The sequence below is a fragment of the Pseudozyma flocculosa genome, assembly GCF_000417875.1.
Source record: "Pseudozyma flocculosa PF-1 unplaced genomic scaffold scaffold00011, whole genome shotgun sequence".
Lineage (NCBI taxonomy): Eukaryota > Fungi > Basidiomycota > Ustilaginomycetes > Ustilaginales > Ustilaginaceae > Pseudozyma > Pseudozyma flocculosa.
In genome coordinates, this window is record NW_006920879.1 from 771963 (window position 1) to 788024 (window position 16062).

Here is a 16062-nt window from a genome sequence, read left to right on the forward strand (position 1 = left end):
TGGGCGCCTCGCGCTTCCTGCTGCCCGTCTCGCAGTGCGAGTTCCAGCTGACCCAGATCCTCGAGCAGCTGCAAAAGGACCCCTGGCCGGTGGCCAACGACAAGCGAAGCCAGCGGTGCACGGGCGTCGCGCTCGGCGTCGCCGTCGGCATGCTTGAGACGACCTTCCCCAACACGGGCGCCCGCATCATGCTCTTCTGCGGTGGCCCGCCCACCGAGGGCCCCGGCATGGTCGTCTCGACCGAGCTGCGCGAGCGTATCCGCTCCCACCACGACATTGACAAAGACACGGCCAAGTACTACAAGCGCGCCATCAAGTTCTACGACGCCATGGCCAAGCGCGCCGCCGGCAACGGCCACACGATCGATGTCTTTGCCGGCTGCCTCGACCAGGTCGGCCTGCTCGAGATGAAGGGCCTCAGCAACCTCACGAATGGCCACATGATCTTGGCCGACTCGTTCCAGATGGGCATCTTCAAGCAGAGCTTCAACCGCATCTTTACCAAGGACGACCAGGGGCACCTGCAGATGGGCTTCAACGCCACGCTCGACGTGCAGTGCACCAAGGAGCTCAAGGTGTCGGGCCTCATTGGCCACGCCGTGTCGGCCAACAAGAAGTCGGGCTGCGTCGGCGAGACCGAGATCGGCATCGGCCAGACGTCGGCGTGGAAGATGTGCTCGCTGACGCCCAAGACGTCGGCGGGCATCTACTTTGAGGTGGTGACGCCGCCGGGGCAGCCGCTGCAGCCGGGCTCGCGCGGCCTGATCCAGTTTGTGACGCACTACCAGCACGCGTCGGGCCAGTACCGGCTGCGGGTGACGACCATCGCGCGCAACTTTGCCGAGGGCGGCTCGCAGCAGATTGCCGCCTCGTTCGACCAGGAGGCGGCGGCGGTGCTGATGGCGAGGATCGCCGTCTTCAAGGCCGAGATCGACGACAGCCCGGACGTGCTGCGCTGGCTCGACCGGATGCTGATCCGCCTCTGCCAGAAGTTTGCCGACTACCGCAAGGACGACCCCACCAGCTTCCGGCTGGGCGAAAACTTCAGCATCTACCCGCAGTTCATGTTCCACCTCCGACGCAGCCAGTTCCTCCAGGTCTTCAACAACTCGCCCGACGAGACGGCCTTCTACCGCCACGTGCTCAACAGCGAGGACGTCAACAACTCGCTCATCATGATCCAGCCGACGCTCATGTCGTACGGCTTCGACGCGCCGCCGCAGCCCGTGCTGCTCGACTCGGTGTCGATCCGGCCGGACGTGGTGCTGCTGCTCGACACCTTCTTCCACATCCTCATCTTCCACGGCGAGACGGTGGCCCAGTGGCGCAAGGCGGGCTACCAGGATCAGGAGGGCTACGAAAACTTCAAGGAGATCCTCGAGAACCCCAAGGCCGACGCCCAGGACCTGCTGGCCGACCGCTTCCCCATCCCGCGCTACATTGTGTGCGACCAGAATGGCTCGCAGGCGCGCTTCCTCCTCTCCAAGCTCAACCCGTCGACGACGCACATGTCGGGCGGCGTCTACGGCGCGGGCGCCAACGGTGCGGCCATCTTTACCGACGACGTCAGCCTGCAGGTGTTTATGGAGCACCTCAAGCGTCTCGCCGTCGGTGCCAGCAGCAGCTAGGCGTGCAGTCGCAGCGTTGTGTGCGTACATCGCTGTTGTTGCCGTCGCGACACCCTCTTCCGATTTCCCTCGTCCTCCCTCCCCCAACCCCATCCACCTCTGCCTTCGCCAAAGAATACGCTGATTCCCCCCCTTCTCCGATTGGTCTGGTCCTGTGCCCAAGTGTGACAAAAGTGCCATGCCCCGCGCGCCGAGGCTGTGCGAGCCGATGAAGGGACCGAGATCGAGCCTCTGCGATGAATGGTGTGCGTGAGTGACGAGAAAAGCACGGCCGACGTGCTGGGATGTTTTGTGATCGTATCGTACAAGGCGAGGGCGAAGGAGGGTAGCGCGCGAGCGACGGAGAAAGTGAGATGCGATCGTCTGCTTCGGTCTATGGTGGTGACTTTGGATCGAGATGGGTGGGTGGGAGCGGGTCTATCGGCTGACCTGCTTGTCGAGAAGGTCCTTTGCCTCGTTGATCTCTGCCGAGCCGTCGTTCAAGGACAGGGAAAGCGAAGAGGACTGATTGAGTTTCGCGTCAAGGCGGAGGAGCGAGGGAGGGGGAGGCTCTGGGTGGGATCACTCACTGCTGGCGAGGTAGGGAGATCCGCCTCGATCCGGGTGGTTGGCGATCATCATTCTTCGGTGCGCCTCCTTGACCTTGGCCTTGGTCAGTGCAGTCTCCCTGGTCGAGGCGGGACCGGATGATTGGAGGAGACAGAAAGCGGAGGAGCACGCGTGGGTAGACGAGTAAGAGTCAGCCCTGCCTGCCTGCCTGCCTGCCTGCCTGCCCAGTAAAGTCAGAGGGCAATTGAAAGGGGGCAACGGCAACTCACCGAAGACCGAGGACCTGAGCTGCCTCCTTCTTGTCCATCTTGGCGTTGAAGCCGCCCTTGATCCATTTCCCGCCCGAGGGGCCGGACGACTTGGGTTTGAGGAGGAGCTGGGCGGCGATGCCCGCGCCGACCAGACCGGCGCCGATGAGGATGGGCGTGGCGATCTCGTGGCGGGGCGTGTGCTGGAAGAGGAGCTGGGACGTAGGTCGGAAGGCGTGCGGCACCGAGCGCGAGGCGGAGGTGAGGTGCGTTGATCTCGTCGCCGTCGCCGTCGCCGCCGTCGTCGCAGGGGCAGCGGGAGCTAGGGAAGACGAAGAGGTGGAGGTGCTAGCGAGGCAGCGGGCGTTGCGTGCGGAGCGCAGCGCCAGACGGGTCGAAGTGGGGATCATGGTGTGGGTATCTCTGGTCGGGCTGATGGCGAATTTGCGGATGGAAAGACGGCCTGGACGGAAAGGAGCTAGGGGTGAGGGTGATTGATGATGGTGGCGGAGGCGGAGGCGTGGTGGTACCCTATCTCGGCGGCGGCGGCGGCGGTGGTTGCTGACCCGATTCGAGCCGTGGCCACCGGAAACGACTTTCCAAGACTGACTCTCGGACACGCTGCCCAGCTCTTCCTTCTCGCTCGCTCCCTCGCCCGCCCACCTCTTTGGCCCCCGGAAATTTCCATGGGCGCTCGGTTCCGAAGTCGGCACCACGCAGCTTCGCCTGGCCTATCACTCCTCTTTCCTAAGGATCGCGACGACGCATCATCGGTAGCAGAGACAGGCACACGCAACAACACACACACATGCACACGGAGCTGAGCCGCGGGCTCTCATGATCACGGTGAACGCATCGCTTCGCTGTAGAACCCCTCCCAAACCCCCGTGGCCTGCGCCCCTCCTGATGGCGCCTTGGCGTGGCTGCTCGACGACGATGGCTGCTGAGCTCGCCCATCGCGACTGTCGGCTATGAGCTGGTCGGCGGTGCGCAGGATGGCAGTGATATCCTTCATACTCTCGATCTGGACCAAGCCGTGGAGGCTGACCGCCTTTGCTGCGGGTCCGCGCGGGGTGGCATCCGCCGACGATGCTCCGCGCTGGAAAGCGTCGAGCGCCCTAGCCAACGCGACGAGGGGATCGAGCCCGCCACCGTTGCGCCCTGCGGTGTCCCTCTTCATCGCCATCGTCGAGCCGCTGCACCCAGGTAGATCCGAGATGGCCTTGAGCGTGCAGGTCTGCCAGCGGAGTCGCTTGATGCGCCGGACGTACTCGGCCACGGCATCGTCGGCGGGCGCCTGTGATGCGGCGCCATCGACGACGGGCGGTCCGGCGCAGACGAGCACGCCCGGGTAGCCCACCTTGAGGATGCCGCAGAGGCGGAGCTCGCGCGCCCAGCCGTGCAGCGTGGCCATCTTGGTGCGCGAGAGGATGTGGTGGAAGCTCATGACGGTACGACGCGACATGGTGAGGGAAGGCAGGTGCGGTGGAGAGCGACGCAATGGTGTCGGGATTGCCAGTGTCGATGCGATGCGATGCGATGCGATGCGATGGCCTGGTGTCTGTTGGGTGCGGTGATTGGCCGCGGTCCGCTGTTTGGCGTCAAGCGGGACGAAGCAGGATATGATGGCGAGTAGGTGAGGGTCGAGAAGAGAAGGGCGCTGGCCCCGCGCCCGGGCAACTCGGCCCGCCCTCGGAGACGCCGGTCAATTGGCCGGCGCCGCTGGTTGGCTGGCTGGCTGGCTGGCTGGCTGGCTGGCGGGTTGTTACCCCACGCTCACCTCGACGACGAGTGGGGAAAGCAGCAACGCTTGCAAGACACCGCCGCCGCCGCCGCCGCCGCCCGAGTCACTTTGTCGCCCGCAAAGCATCGCTTCTTCCTCGTCACCATCACCCGACCCCCTCCTTCGTTGCTACTTTCCTCTTCCATGCTGACATCGCCAACAGTTGCCCTAAACCGTCTGCTGAACAGAGCCCCCCACCTGACCCTCACATCGAGCACGGCGCCAACAAGCAGCACAATGTCTTCAACCTCATCCGGCCCCGCCTTTGCCTTCAACCCGCTCCTTCATCACCGCACCATCGATCCGCCCGTCCAGATCGGAGCGCAGTGGGCGCGTTCCTACCCGGGCACATCCTCGCCCTTCGCAGCCAAATCCGCCCTCGACGCCCACCCGCTCCTCAACCTCGCCCAGGGCGTGCCCGGGCAGGCGCCCACAAAGGACTTCCTCGACCACATCGCCAACGAGACCAACGCAGAGTACAGCCACGGTTACGGTCCCGTATTCGGCCATGCCGCCATCCGCAAGGCCGTCGCAGACGACCTCAACCGCGTCTACCGCTCCGCCGACCTGCCAGGGCACAGGAACCAGGTGCAGCCCCACGACGTCGCCATCACCGCCGGATGCAACCTCGCCTTTGCCGCCACCGTCCTCTCGCTCGCCGCGCCCGGGGAAGCCGTCGTGGTGCCCACGCCATGGTACTTCAACCACTTCATGACCCTCTCGTCGTTTGGCATCGACACGGTGCCCCTGCCCACGGCGCAGCCCGACTTCCTCCCCTCGACCGACGCGCTCAAGCAGCTGCTCCGCGACAACCCAAAGATCAAGGCCGTCATCCTCGTCACGCCAAACAACCCCACCGGAGCACTCTACCCGCCCGCCCTGATCCACGACTTTGCCAGGACCTGCCGCGACGCCAAAATCGCGCTCCTGCTCGACGAAACGTGAGTGGGTCAGCGTTGCTTCACGGCTATCCGCAGCTTGCCGCACGTTCTGACTTGATGTCCGTCACAATGGCCTTCCCCTTGCTCAGGTATCGTGATTTTGTCCTCGCCGAAGACGAGGCGAGGCCGGAAATCGGCTCGTCCAGCGGCGCAAAGGGGACCGCCCTCGCTGAAGGCTCGCCGTCCACTTCTCTGCCCCTCGGACGCCCGCACGAGGTCTTCCAGGAAAGCATGGACGGCGATTCCGCTTGGAACTGGCGCCAGACGGTGATCCAGCTGTTTAGCTTCTCCAAGTCGTACGCCATCCCTGGCCACCGATTGGGTGGAGTCGTGGCGCACCCGGCCTTCCTGCAGCAGGTGACGCCCAGCGCGACCGGGGGCGAAGACGTCGCCTTTGGACCGATGGCCAAGGCGCTCGACAATTTGCAGATCGGCCCTCCTCGAACCGACACGCAGCGCGCTGTAGCCTGGGCCATGGCGGACGAGAAGCAGAGGGAGTGGCGGCTGTCGACGGCGCGCGAGCTGCGCGACCGCCGCGTGGCTTTCAAGCAGGGCCTCTCGCGCAAGGTCCCGCGCCGGCTCGACTCGGACGGCAACCTGCTTTCCACGTCGTCGTCGTCGTCGTCGTCGTCGTCGAGCGACGGTGCAAAGAGCCCGGAAGAGTGGGGCTGGGCGGTCGAGAGCTCGGGCGCGTACTACGCCTTTGTGCGCCACCCATTCACCTCGACGCCCAGCGAGAAGGTCTCGGAGGCTCTCGCCAAGCTCGTCGGCGTCGTCACGCTTCCCGGCACCTTCTTCATGCCTCCTGGCTCGCCTGCGTCGCAGCACGAAGCCAAGAAGGGGGAGGCGGGCGCCGGTGCGATCACCGATTCGGGAGCGAGGTTGCGCGTCTCGATTGCCAATGTCCCCACCGACAAGCTCGACTTGCTCCCCGAGCGCCTCGCCGTCCTCAGCGAGCTGTGGCAGATCAAGGGCGAGGGGTGGGGCGTCTGAGCCGATCTCCGTTGAAAAGGTGCGCGGAGTGGTCGTCTGGACAGGCACGCTCGTCGGGCCGACTGCGAGAAGTGAAAAGCAGGAGGCGGCGGCGAACTGCACAGCGTCGGGTATGCGGTTGTCGAACCTCTCGCTACTGCAGCAGCGGATCCATCTCGCCCCCACTCCCGAATCCGATAGAATGCTTGCCCCATCGAGCCTGCACATCTGGCCATTCGGTTGGCCGTCTGCACAACGAAGGCCTGGTTGTCGGAATCGGTATCTAGCGTTCGTTGGCGGGCGGCCAACCTGCAGACGGCCAGGTACGGTCGTCAAGTGAGAGTCGTTGTCGCGCCATGCACCCGCCCTCATGCCCATCTTCCCCGCGTCGCGGCCTTTTCTACTCACCCACTCGGTGTCCTCACCACCCTGCTTCCAACCAAGGCGGGCCGGGGATGCGGTGTCTTTGGGTGCTGTGACCCTCAATCTCTCATCTTGAGCCAGAGGCTACCTCGATCGGACAGCAGGTGTCCTGCGAGGCATCTTGTCTGCACATGCTCACAAACAGAGACGTGGACCAGATGGAGCCTATCGAAGAAAGCCAAAGAGGCGTATGTACCGGCGTCGCCATCCTTCGTCGCTGTGCACCGTGCCTATGGGGTTTTGACCCCTACCCCGTCGCGGCGGCAAAGGGGTGGACGGTACGTACGTACGTGTTCGGGGCGCCCGTCATGCCCCTGCCTAACTCACCGCGAAACAGGAACGACGACCCACCCACTTCCGCAGCAAATTTGTTTCCATCGTTTCCTGTTCTGATAGAGTGAGTGGGGTGGCCTGATCTGCCGACAACGGTGGGGGGAGTCGGCACCCGCGGCAATTGCGGTGATGTTGCCGTGAGTGAGGGACCGGGTCGCCGTGATTCGCTCTCCCTGTTGTTTCTCGACCCTCGTCACGACGAGGAGAAGGGAACAGCGGCTGGTAGGTCTCTGACCTACCCAGTTGGAAGGAGGAGCGGGACAATAGGCAGGGAGGAGGTGGGAGGTAGATCTCAGCTCACCTTTGGTGCAAGTGCGAAGCGAAGCGGGGGACGATGGTGAGGAGGCTTTGGCTCTCGCTCGCGTGGTCAGATGCTGCGAGGGGCCTGAAAGAGATCCATGCCCCCGCCACATCGTCCCATTCTCCCCTCTTCTCCAACCTCCTCTTCCCTCGTTTCCCTTGCTACCCCTGCCGCTTCTTGCTCCTCTAGCCCTTGCGGCCGGTCTCTGCAGTCCCATTGCCGCACCATCTCTGCTCGCGAGGGGTAACTTGACGGTCGGTATCCGCTGAAACCCTCTCGTACATCGACTCGATCACGGTAGCGAACGATCCTCGAGCACGACCGGGCACCAATGACAGCAGCAGTCTCTGGGCTTTCAAGTCCCGGCCGGGCCCGCACGAGCTTCGAGCGTCGCGAAAGCCTCCTGAGCTGGGCACGACAGAAGGAAGCCGAGCCGCAACGCGATCCCGTCTCAGACCAGAACGACAACGTACCGCATCGCGTCTCTTCGAGCCAGAGCTTTACCGGGATCGACACGGTCGCGCTCGAGGACGAGGATGAAGTCGAGTCGCTTCGGCCGATTCGGTTCGACGGTCGCCAGGGTTGGGACACAGACACAGACACTGACGATGACGACGCCGACGACGATGACGAGGGTGACGAGGAAAGGACGCCGTCGCCGTCCCGGTCTCTTCTCCCGCTCCTCGATGACCAGGACCCGTGTAGCCCGATCTATGACGATGGCGCCGTGAGGCAGGCCCACCGCGCGTCCGTCCGTTCCGACACGCCGCGCCTCTTCCCCAGTCGCGTCTGGAGTAGCCCGGCCCTCTGGGCTACGGCTCGTGCCGCTTGCCCTTCGCCGCCCGCGTCGTCTTCGGGATCAATTCGCGATAACGCGGCACGGCCCGAGGACGCCAATACCAAGCACCTCACGCTCGATTGCCGACAACGGGATCGTCCGTCGACGCCCCCGCTCGCTAGAGCTTCCACGGACGAGGATACAGCGTCGTGCTCCCCGCCATCGCCCCGCACGCCGCGGGCCCGCCGTGCGGAAGGGGCAAAACGCAAACTGTACAAGTACGAGTCAGCCGTGTTTGAGCTGGTGGATACGCCATCGTTGGGCGGCGGGCCCCGCTCCAGCTCATCGGGATATTCCGAGAGCTCCCCAGAATCAGGGTCAGCAGGAAGCGACAACGTCGGTCGACGCGGGCTTCCCACGTCCCGCCGCGTGCAAGACAACGAGACAAACGCATCCGCCCCAATTTCAGGCACATCATCGCCTCGGCGGAGGACTGATTCGGACGGCGCTAGGCGCCCGACGCACCACCGACGAACGAGCTCGCTGAGCGAAGGCGAAGACGTATCGACGCCGCGCGAGATCGGCGAGTTCAAGCGCATCCTCAAGCTCAACCGCTTCTTTGGCGAAGACGTGGTCCACGCCGCACTACCGCGCCCGGGTCAGGGTCCGGGTCCTGGTGCCAGCCCCAGCGATGAGAAGGTCGAGCACAAGCCCTTGCCCAGCCTTCCGGGCGGGAAGGCGGCAGCGGTGGCGCCGAAGCCTGTCATCGAGACGAGCTTCTTGCCTTCCTTTTCCTCGTCGTCTGAATCTGGAGACGACGGAGAGGTGGACAGCGCCTCGCGTACAATCGACAGTGGCGAAGACGATCCGTGTCCTTGGGAAAGAGACGAGCTCGAATGCGCCGGCCCTGGTCCGAGCCGTCGATGGGTGCCCAAAACGGCCAGGCTGAGCCCTGCGGGCAGGGCACCCCTCGCCCATCAAGGCAAGGACGACGTCGCAGGCGCCCCTTCCTCGTCGTCGTCGTCGTCGTCGTCGTCGCAGCCTCCCAAGACCGGTCCGATCTGGAACCGCCTAGGCTTCTCGCGCAAGACGATCAAGACCGAGTCTGCCGCTGCCGATCCGGATGCCTTTTCCGAGCCACAGGACCGGACGGTTCGGCACCGATTGAGCGACCTGCCGTCGTCCAAGCCGCTCGTCGTAGCTCCAGACGGTCCGACCGCATTGATTAAAGGCCGCGAATCGGGTGGATCACTCGGCCTCTCTCTCCACGCTCCGACAGCTCACGATCCGCGCAGGCAGACTTCGATGGGACAGCTGGCGACGGCCCGCCAAGGCTCGGTCGAGTCTCCAGGCAGGGCCACGCAGCTCCCGTATCACTGGCTCTGAGTCCTCTCCGCCGTCTTCGTTTCGGTCACGAGGCTGCATCGTCTGACGCTGGCGTCGACGATGCAGGCGCGCTGCGTATGCTTGCTCGATAGATGAATAGATAGATGACATGTTGCCGCTTTGCAGCTAAGCAAGCCCTACCGCGTGCGACTAGAGGATCGCTCCGCTGGGCATGGTGTAAGGTAATCCGCCAGTTTCGCTCGTTTGCCCATCCTCGATCGGTGCGAGCAGCTCCTCTGGTATCGGTAGGACCAGCCTGAACGAGTCCTTGCCTGACGTGGACACGGGGAGAGGGGCGGGATAGAGCAAGCGTCAGCGAGCAGTCCAATCGCTCGCCGTCGAGCTCTGGCTGGGGAAGCATACCTACCGTTGAGATAGAAGCGATGCAGTCGCTTCTCGCGGATGAAGCCCAAGCTTTCGTACAGGTACAGCGCCGCCTGATTGTCTGCTTCTGTTTCCAGCACGACCTGCAAGGGAGCAGATAGAGGGGCAAGGTCTTGCCGCGCATCAGTCAAGATCTGTCGAGACGGTGACAGCCCCCAAAGGGCCCACGTACCTCCTGTGCGCTTCCGCGGATCATCTCGTCCAACGATGTGCGGATCAGGCGTTTCGCTGTCGACAACAGGCGGATTGGGCGTAGGCTGCGGTGTCAGCATCGACCGGGACCATCGCACACCGTCGCGAGATTGTAGTCAACGCACCGATGCCCCTTCCTCGCCACTCTTCTCGTATGCTGAGCATGGCAATGTAGCCGCGCATTAGGCGCTTGCCCTTGAGGTGGCGGTCGAGCTTGCTGACGATGACACCGACGGGAAAGAGATGCCTCCTATGCTCGGGCGAGGTCGGGTCGAGGTCCTCCGGCGCGATGCCATCCACTCGGGCCGTCCCTGTTCCTCTCGCATAGGCCTGCCGCGCGTTGTCGCCGAAGCCACAGCTTGGAGGTTGAGCCAGCTGTCTGACGTGAAATCTCCTGCCTTATTACGGAGCGCTCTCGGCATCACTCACGACGAAGCAAAGGTGTGGCCATTGGTTGACAAAATAGCGATAGGTGTAGATGATGTAGGGCTCCGAAAGCTCCTTTTCGATGAGCTCGTTGATCTCGGGCAGCTGCTGCTCGCCGCGGTACGGTAGCAGGACGAGCTCGTGCGGATCGCTGGGAGAGACGGGCGCGGGCGCCATCACCGACGAGGATGTGGCCGCCTCCATCGCCGTCGCAGACTGGCCAGACCGAAAGATGGCGGGCCGACGGAGCGTGCCCTCAGTCGCACCGCCCAGCTACGCTACCGCTTCACTTCGGTGCCGTTGCTGCGGCGTCGATGGAGCGAATCGGCAGGATGGCCAACGAGCCTCGTCGAGTTGGTGCTTGCGGGCGCTGCGCTGTCGAGCTGAGCGCTGTCGAGAATGGCGAATAAGGTTGTCGTGTGCGGATCCGGGCCTGGCCTTGCGCTCGCCAGTTTGGCGTGGTGCGACCAAAGACAGGCCAAGGCGCGCGGCGGCGGGGGCTGCTTGGCCTGGCTTGGCGGGGATGGAAAAAAGGAAAAAGCTCGCTCGAGCGATGACGCGGTGCAGCCCACGCTGGAAAAGAACCCAGCCAGCCAGCAAGCAAGCAGCAAACAAGCAAGGCAGGCAGGCTCGACAGCCGAGCCAGCGAGCAAGTTAAGGGTCCAACCAGAGGCAGGCTCGGGTCGACCGGCTCGCCCAGAGATGACGTCTTGCAACCGCTCATGCGCTGCAGACGGGTGCGTCCAAAAAGGCGGCCTGCCTGCTTGCCTGCTTCTCCGCAGCTGCCCCGAAGCGGATCGAAGCCGCGGTGGTCGCTCGAACGGTCGGTCGGTCGTTCGGTCGTCGGTCAGGCCGGACGTTGCTCGACCCTGCCTGGCCTGGCCTGCGTCGTCTTCCCCGTCGTCTCCCCCGCTTCCGTCGCTTGGCGCGGGCAAGCTAAGGCGCGATGCCGGGCTTCGTCTGGAAGCAGGCAGGGTCTACCCCGGCACGGTACGGTGGTAGCTATTCTTGGGCCCCCTAGCCTTGATACCCGCAGCCACGAGCCCCGGCCGCCTGCCTTTGTCGCCGCTGCCGTCGTCGTCGTCGTCGCCGCACCGACGTTGATGCTGGTGGTGGCGAAGAGAGATGCGCTCGGGGTGAGAGTCAAGACACAGATAGGGCCAGGCTGGACTCCCGGTAGGGAGCGGAGCAGCTGCGAGAAGGGCAGGCCAGGCAAAGCATGGCGGGCATGGCCGAGACGGGGCGCCGTCGATGGATGCGGCCAGCCAGCCGTGACTCAGGCCAGACGCAACACCCCAGCCACGCACGCCAAGCAGCATACATCGGCTTGCCCGACCTGCCTGGCCAGACGGCCTCAAGGGCGCGCAGCCTGCCTGCCTTTGCCTCCCTGCCTGCTGCCGCTTGCTTGCGCTTTGTGCTGTCAGCCGGCAGCCTAGGAACCGAAACATGCTGCAGCCAGAGCGCACCGACCAGGCCGGGGTAGGCTAGCTATGCTATCCTACAGCCTCCGGGGCGAGGAGCCAGCCAGGTGGAAGCGGAGGCTGCGAGCAAGCAGCAGCAAGCAAGGCTGAGCCATCCGGATAGAGGCAGAGTCAGCAGACAGCCAGCCAGCCAGCCAGCCGGCGACCGTCAGGCAGCGGCAGCACAGCCCCGCTCCCATCAAATCGATCTCTGCCTGGCCGCAGCCATCGCGACCCCCATGACGCCCGTCATGGGGTCCGCTGGCTGGCCTGTCCGGCACCCTGCTCGCCCTGGGTCCCGTCGAGCCAGCCAGCAGCTACCGGTAGTAGACAGGCTAGGACCCTGGCTCGACCGAACCGACCTCCTTAGCTTGCCTTGCCAGCTTGCCTCTCTCGGTCTGTACGGTGGCATCGAGACCGCAGGCAGGCGGAGGCCTGCGCCGGCGCGGCAACCATCGTGGCGAGCGGGCAAAGGCGCGCTGCCTTAAAAGCGACGCTGCCGGGACGTCTTGTCGACTCCCCCTCCATCCATCTCGTGCCTCGTCCTCCTCACCTCCTCCGGACGCCCTCCCCCGTTCTGTCGCTCCGGCTACAACTTCAGCAGCCCGTCCCCTCGACCCTCGCCCTAACACCTTCCTAGCTTCCCCCCTGCTATCGAACCGGGCCGTACGACGAACCGCCGCCACCTCCTCCTTTCTCCACTCCGTCTCTCCCCGTCTCTCTACGCGAGAGTTCCGGCCTTTGCCCTTTCGCTCTCTTCGCCATGTCCGACCGTGAGCCCCTCCTGCCGACCCACGCTCGCAACGCCCGCGAGGACATTGCCGAGTACGGCACCCAGCTCAAGCACGACGCCAAGAAGACGGCCCGCCAGTATGGCGTCGACCCCAACGACCCCGTCGGCCAGGCGCGTGAGGCGGCGCCTTCGCGCGAGTCGCTCGTCAAGCTGGCCAAGGTCATCGGCGCGGTCCGCGCCGGAAAGATGCCCAGCCAGCAGCAGCTGAGCTCGTGGATCGAGAGCGTCATCAACAGCCCCGTCCTCGACGAGCGCAACGTTCCCGGCTCGTCGCAGCTCAGCCAGCAGGGCGCGCGCGTGCTGCAGGACCTCAAGGGCGTCCTCGCCTGCGTCGAGCGCGTCGCCGAGAGCAAGAACGGCGACAACAAGATCCAGAAGTTCTTCTACCAGACCTCGCAGGCCTCGGTCGGCCTCCGCGGCGAGGGCGGCGTCTCGTACAACCTCCCCAGCACCTCGTCGGTCGGCGCAGACGGCCTAGGCTCCGAGGCTAAGGACGACGCCAAGCAGGTCCTCCACAACGTCCAGCAGATCGGTCAGCTCTTTGTCACCTCTAAGCCCTTCCGCAACCTCGTGGCCGACATCCAGTTCCTGTTGCGAGACCTCACCGCCGACGCCGCGTCGCAGGCGGCCAGGAAGGCCGGCCAAGCCGAGGGCAAGATCCGGCCCAGCGAGCGCGAGCGCCAGGCGCGCGGCGACGCCATCGACATCAAGGCCCCCTCGCGCGAGGACGTCAAGTCGGCGGCGGACCGCGCCAAGAGCTCGGCCCAGCAGGCGACCAAGGACGCCAAGGGCTCTCTCCAGGACGCCGCCAAGTGGGTCGACGAGAAGACGTCCGACGATGCCAAGGACGAGTTCATCGAGCGAATCCGCGAGGTCGTCGGCCAGGTGCAGGAGGACCCCGACTTCAAGAGGGCGCTCAACGGCATCTACAGCATCGGCAACAAGTGGATCGACATCGTCCAGGACGTGGCCGAAAAGGCAAAGGAGCAGGTAAGTTGCGGATGATGCGAGTGGCAGCCGACCGCCCGCCAGTTTCTGCCATGTGGGACGTCGGACTGACCTCTCGATGTCGCTCCCTCTTCTGCATCCTCTCACTCTCTTTCTCCGTGGCCGGCAGACCGACGTCGACATCGACACCCCCGAAGCCGAGGCCAACGCCAACTTCCGCGAATCGGTCGAGCTGCTGCAGAACATCCTCGAGGAGTTCTCTGGACGCTCGCTGAAGCCGGTCAAGGAGGCCTTTGGCAAGTTCTCGGACCACGTCAAGGCCGTCTACGACAAGGAGGCGTCCAAGGAGACCAAGGAGCTGCGCGAGTTCATCGACGACGTCAAGGCGTTCATTGACCGCTCGCTCAACCAGGACGGCTACATCCAGTCGAACCGCGCCAACCGCGAGGCGTCGGACCTCTACGACCGCGCCCAGACCATGCTCAAGGCGTCGGGCAAGGACGCCAACAAGGAGCTCAACAAGCTCAAGAGCGACTTTGACGAGGTGCTCGACGAGATCTCCAACTTTGCCGAGGGCTTCGAGGAGGACCCGGAGCTGCGCGAGCTGGGCCAGCGCGTCGAGAAGCTGGCCGACGACGTCAACTTCCTCAAGCTGCGCGAGTCGTTCGGCAAGGGCGGCAGCGGCATCGGCGGCTTTGTCAACACGATTCGCACCGACGCCGGCATCCTGGTGCGCGACACGGTCGAGGTCATCATCCCGCGAATGATCCAGCAGATCCAGGAGATTCCCTTCCCCAGGCTCGAGTTTTCGTCGCCCGAGGCCGACGTCGTCATCGACGACCTCTCGTTCCGCGCCTCGACGGCGTCGTTTGTCCCGGACTCGATCCGCATCGTCAACCGCAACGACCTCTCGCTGTCGCAGAGGCGCAACACGTACGGCAGCAATGTCGACTCGTCGCTCTACCTCGAGGTCACGGGCCTGCGCATCAAGGCCGCCGACGTGGCCTACTACATCAAGAAGAAGACGGGCTGGTTCGGCTGGGAGGACTACGGCTTCCTCGACCTCGACCTCGGCGGCCGCGACGGCACCAGCTTCGTCGTCAAGCTCCACAACGCCGACGAGGACGACGAGGAGTCGTACTTCCGCGTCGACAAGGTCAGCGTCGACATGAGCCACCTCGCCATCAAGGTGCGCCAGACGCGCCACTGGTTCCTCAACTTCTTCCTGATGCCCTTCGTGCGCCCCGTGGTGCGAAAGACGCTGCAGCACCTGCTCGAGAGCCAGATCCAGTCGTGGCTCCAGAACGCCGACAGGAGCCTGTGGGCCACCCAGCAGCGCGCCAAGGTCATCAACAGCTACAGCAAGACGGCGCTCAAGTCGGGCCAGGGCGTGTCGATGAAGGCCTACACCAAGGCAATCTTTGCCCCCGAGGACGACGCCTTCTCGCCCTACGGCAGGGCGGCCAAGTCAAAGCCCAAGACCGACGTCGGCCTGGCCCAGGGCGTGCTCGTCGAGGGACCGCACGGCGACTTCAAGCTGGCCATCGGCGCGTCGCACTCGAGGCAGCTCTTCCCCGGCAAGGGCGGCCCGGCCAGGCACGCCGAGCGCAAGGAGCAGCAGTACGAGGAGCTCGAGAGGACGATCCGCGAGGGCGTCGAGCAGGCCAAGCAGAGCGTCGAAGAGGTGCGCGAGGGCGCCCGCGAGGCCGTCGAGCAGGTTCGCGAGGGCGTCGAGGGCCTCGAGGGCGACGCCAAGAAGACGAGCAAGCAGGCAAAGGGAGAGGCGCAGAAGCTCTCGCGCGAGGCCCGCAACCAGCAGAGGAAGGAGAGGCTCGAGTCCGGCTGGAAGTCGGACGTCTTTGACATCGACCTCTGAGCCTGGCCAACAGCGAGCCGGCTTCCCTGATCCGCGCGTCACCAAATCGGTCCCGTTCCTTGCGTTGCACTTCTCTCAAGTTGTGCTCTGTGCCACGGCACTTTGCGGTCGCTTCCCTTCCGATACCTGCCCTGCTTCACCGCAGCTCGTCTTGACCCAGCGTTCTGGCCCAACCTTCGTTTTGACGCTCGACCTGCCTCGCGCCATCCAAGCCCGCCATCTGCTGCCAAACACTCGTGCTCGTGCCCCCCTTCTCATTTCATCAACGGCCCTCCCTCACTCTGCACGACCAAAGGATCGACCTGACTCTGTGACTGTACGTACGTAGCCTTCCATCACCACCATTCAGTCCAGGCGCGAGGCTGCCCTCCTTCATTGCCACCACTCTCACTGCCCGGTGCCCTCCGCGCTCTTGGCACCGCTTGCACGGTCTGCTAGCTCGGAAGCCGGAGGTCAAACGAGTCCAGATTATCTGAGGGCGGCGAGATATCTACACAGGGTTGAAAGGCCAGCGGGCGGTGGGTGTCCCGCAGAATCGGTGGGATCGACCTGGACCTTTCCCCGAGGGTCGAGGCTAGGGGCGGGCGGCTGGGAATAGATCGTGATAGGGAGGCATGACGATCGAGGCGAGGTCGTGGCAG

The 16062-nt window shown here is 64.6% G+C and overlaps 7 protein-coding genes across 7 annotated transcripts in view; 4 read left to right on the forward strand and 3 right to left on the reverse strand.

The window, feature by feature from the left end:
• The window catches only part of PFL1_03722 (uncharacterized protein), a gene marked incomplete at both ends in the record, with an annotated part of 2510 nt that extends 882 nt beyond the window's left edge, over nt 1–1628 (forward strand). Inside the window, one exon of the mRNA XM_007881241.1 lies at nt 36–1628. Coding sequence (XP_007879432.1) covers nt 36–1628 — 1593 coding nt within the window. The remainder of the gene's footprint in view (nt 1–35) is intronic.
• Nucleotides 1629–2045: 417 nt separating this feature from the next.
• Nucleotides 2046–2835, reverse strand: PFL1_03723 (uncharacterized protein; the record flags this gene model as incomplete). The annotated part of the gene is made up of 3 exons (XM_007881242.1): nt 2046–2092; nt 2198–2295; nt 2447–2835. 3 exons carry the CDS (start codon nt 2833–2835, stop codon nt 2046–2048), a joined length of 534 nt encoding a protein of 177 aa, XP_007879433.1.
• A 431-nt stretch (nt 2836–3266) lies between these two features.
• Nucleotides 3267–3890, reverse strand: PFL1_03724 (uncharacterized protein; the record flags this gene model as incomplete). Its single annotated transcript, XM_007881243.1, has 1 exon — nt 3267–3890. One exon carries the CDS (start codon nt 3888–3890, stop codon nt 3267–3269), a length of 624 nt encoding a protein of 207 aa, XP_007879434.1.
• Nucleotides 3891–4445: 555 nt separating this feature from the next.
• Nucleotides 4446–6142, forward strand: PFL1_03725 (uncharacterized protein; the record flags this gene model as incomplete). Its single annotated transcript, XM_007881244.1, has 2 exons — nt 4446–5149; nt 5239–6142. The coding sequence occupies 2 exons, from the start codon at nt 4446–4448 to the stop codon at nt 6140–6142; spliced, it is 1608 nt and encodes a 535-aa protein (XP_007879435.1).
• Nucleotides 6143–7509: 1367 nt separating this feature from the next.
• On the forward strand, nt 7510–9342 carry PFL1_03726 (uncharacterized protein; the record flags this gene model as incomplete). The annotated part of the gene is made up of 2 exons (XM_007881245.1): nt 7510–9199; nt 9236–9342. The coding sequence occupies 2 exons, from the start codon at nt 7510–7512 to the stop codon at nt 9340–9342; spliced, it is 1797 nt and encodes a 598-aa protein (XP_007879436.1).
• Nucleotides 9343–9492: 150 nt separating this feature from the next.
• On the reverse strand, nt 9493–10548 carry PFL1_03727 (uncharacterized protein; the record flags this gene model as incomplete). Its single annotated transcript, XM_007881246.1, has 5 exons — nt 9493–9614; nt 9710–9809; nt 9899–9954; nt 10044–10248; nt 10348–10548. The coding sequence occupies 5 exons, from the start codon at nt 10546–10548 to the stop codon at nt 9493–9495; spliced, it is 684 nt and encodes a 227-aa protein (XP_007879437.1).
• Nucleotides 10549–12567: 2019 nt separating this feature from the next.
• On the forward strand, nt 12568–15421 carry PFL1_03728 (uncharacterized protein; the record flags this gene model as incomplete). The annotated part of the gene is made up of 2 exons (XM_007881247.1): nt 12568–13587; nt 13715–15421. 2 exons carry the CDS (start codon nt 12568–12570, stop codon nt 15419–15421), a joined length of 2727 nt encoding a protein of 908 aa, XP_007879438.1.
• Between the last annotated feature and the right edge of the window lie 641 nt (nt 15422–16062).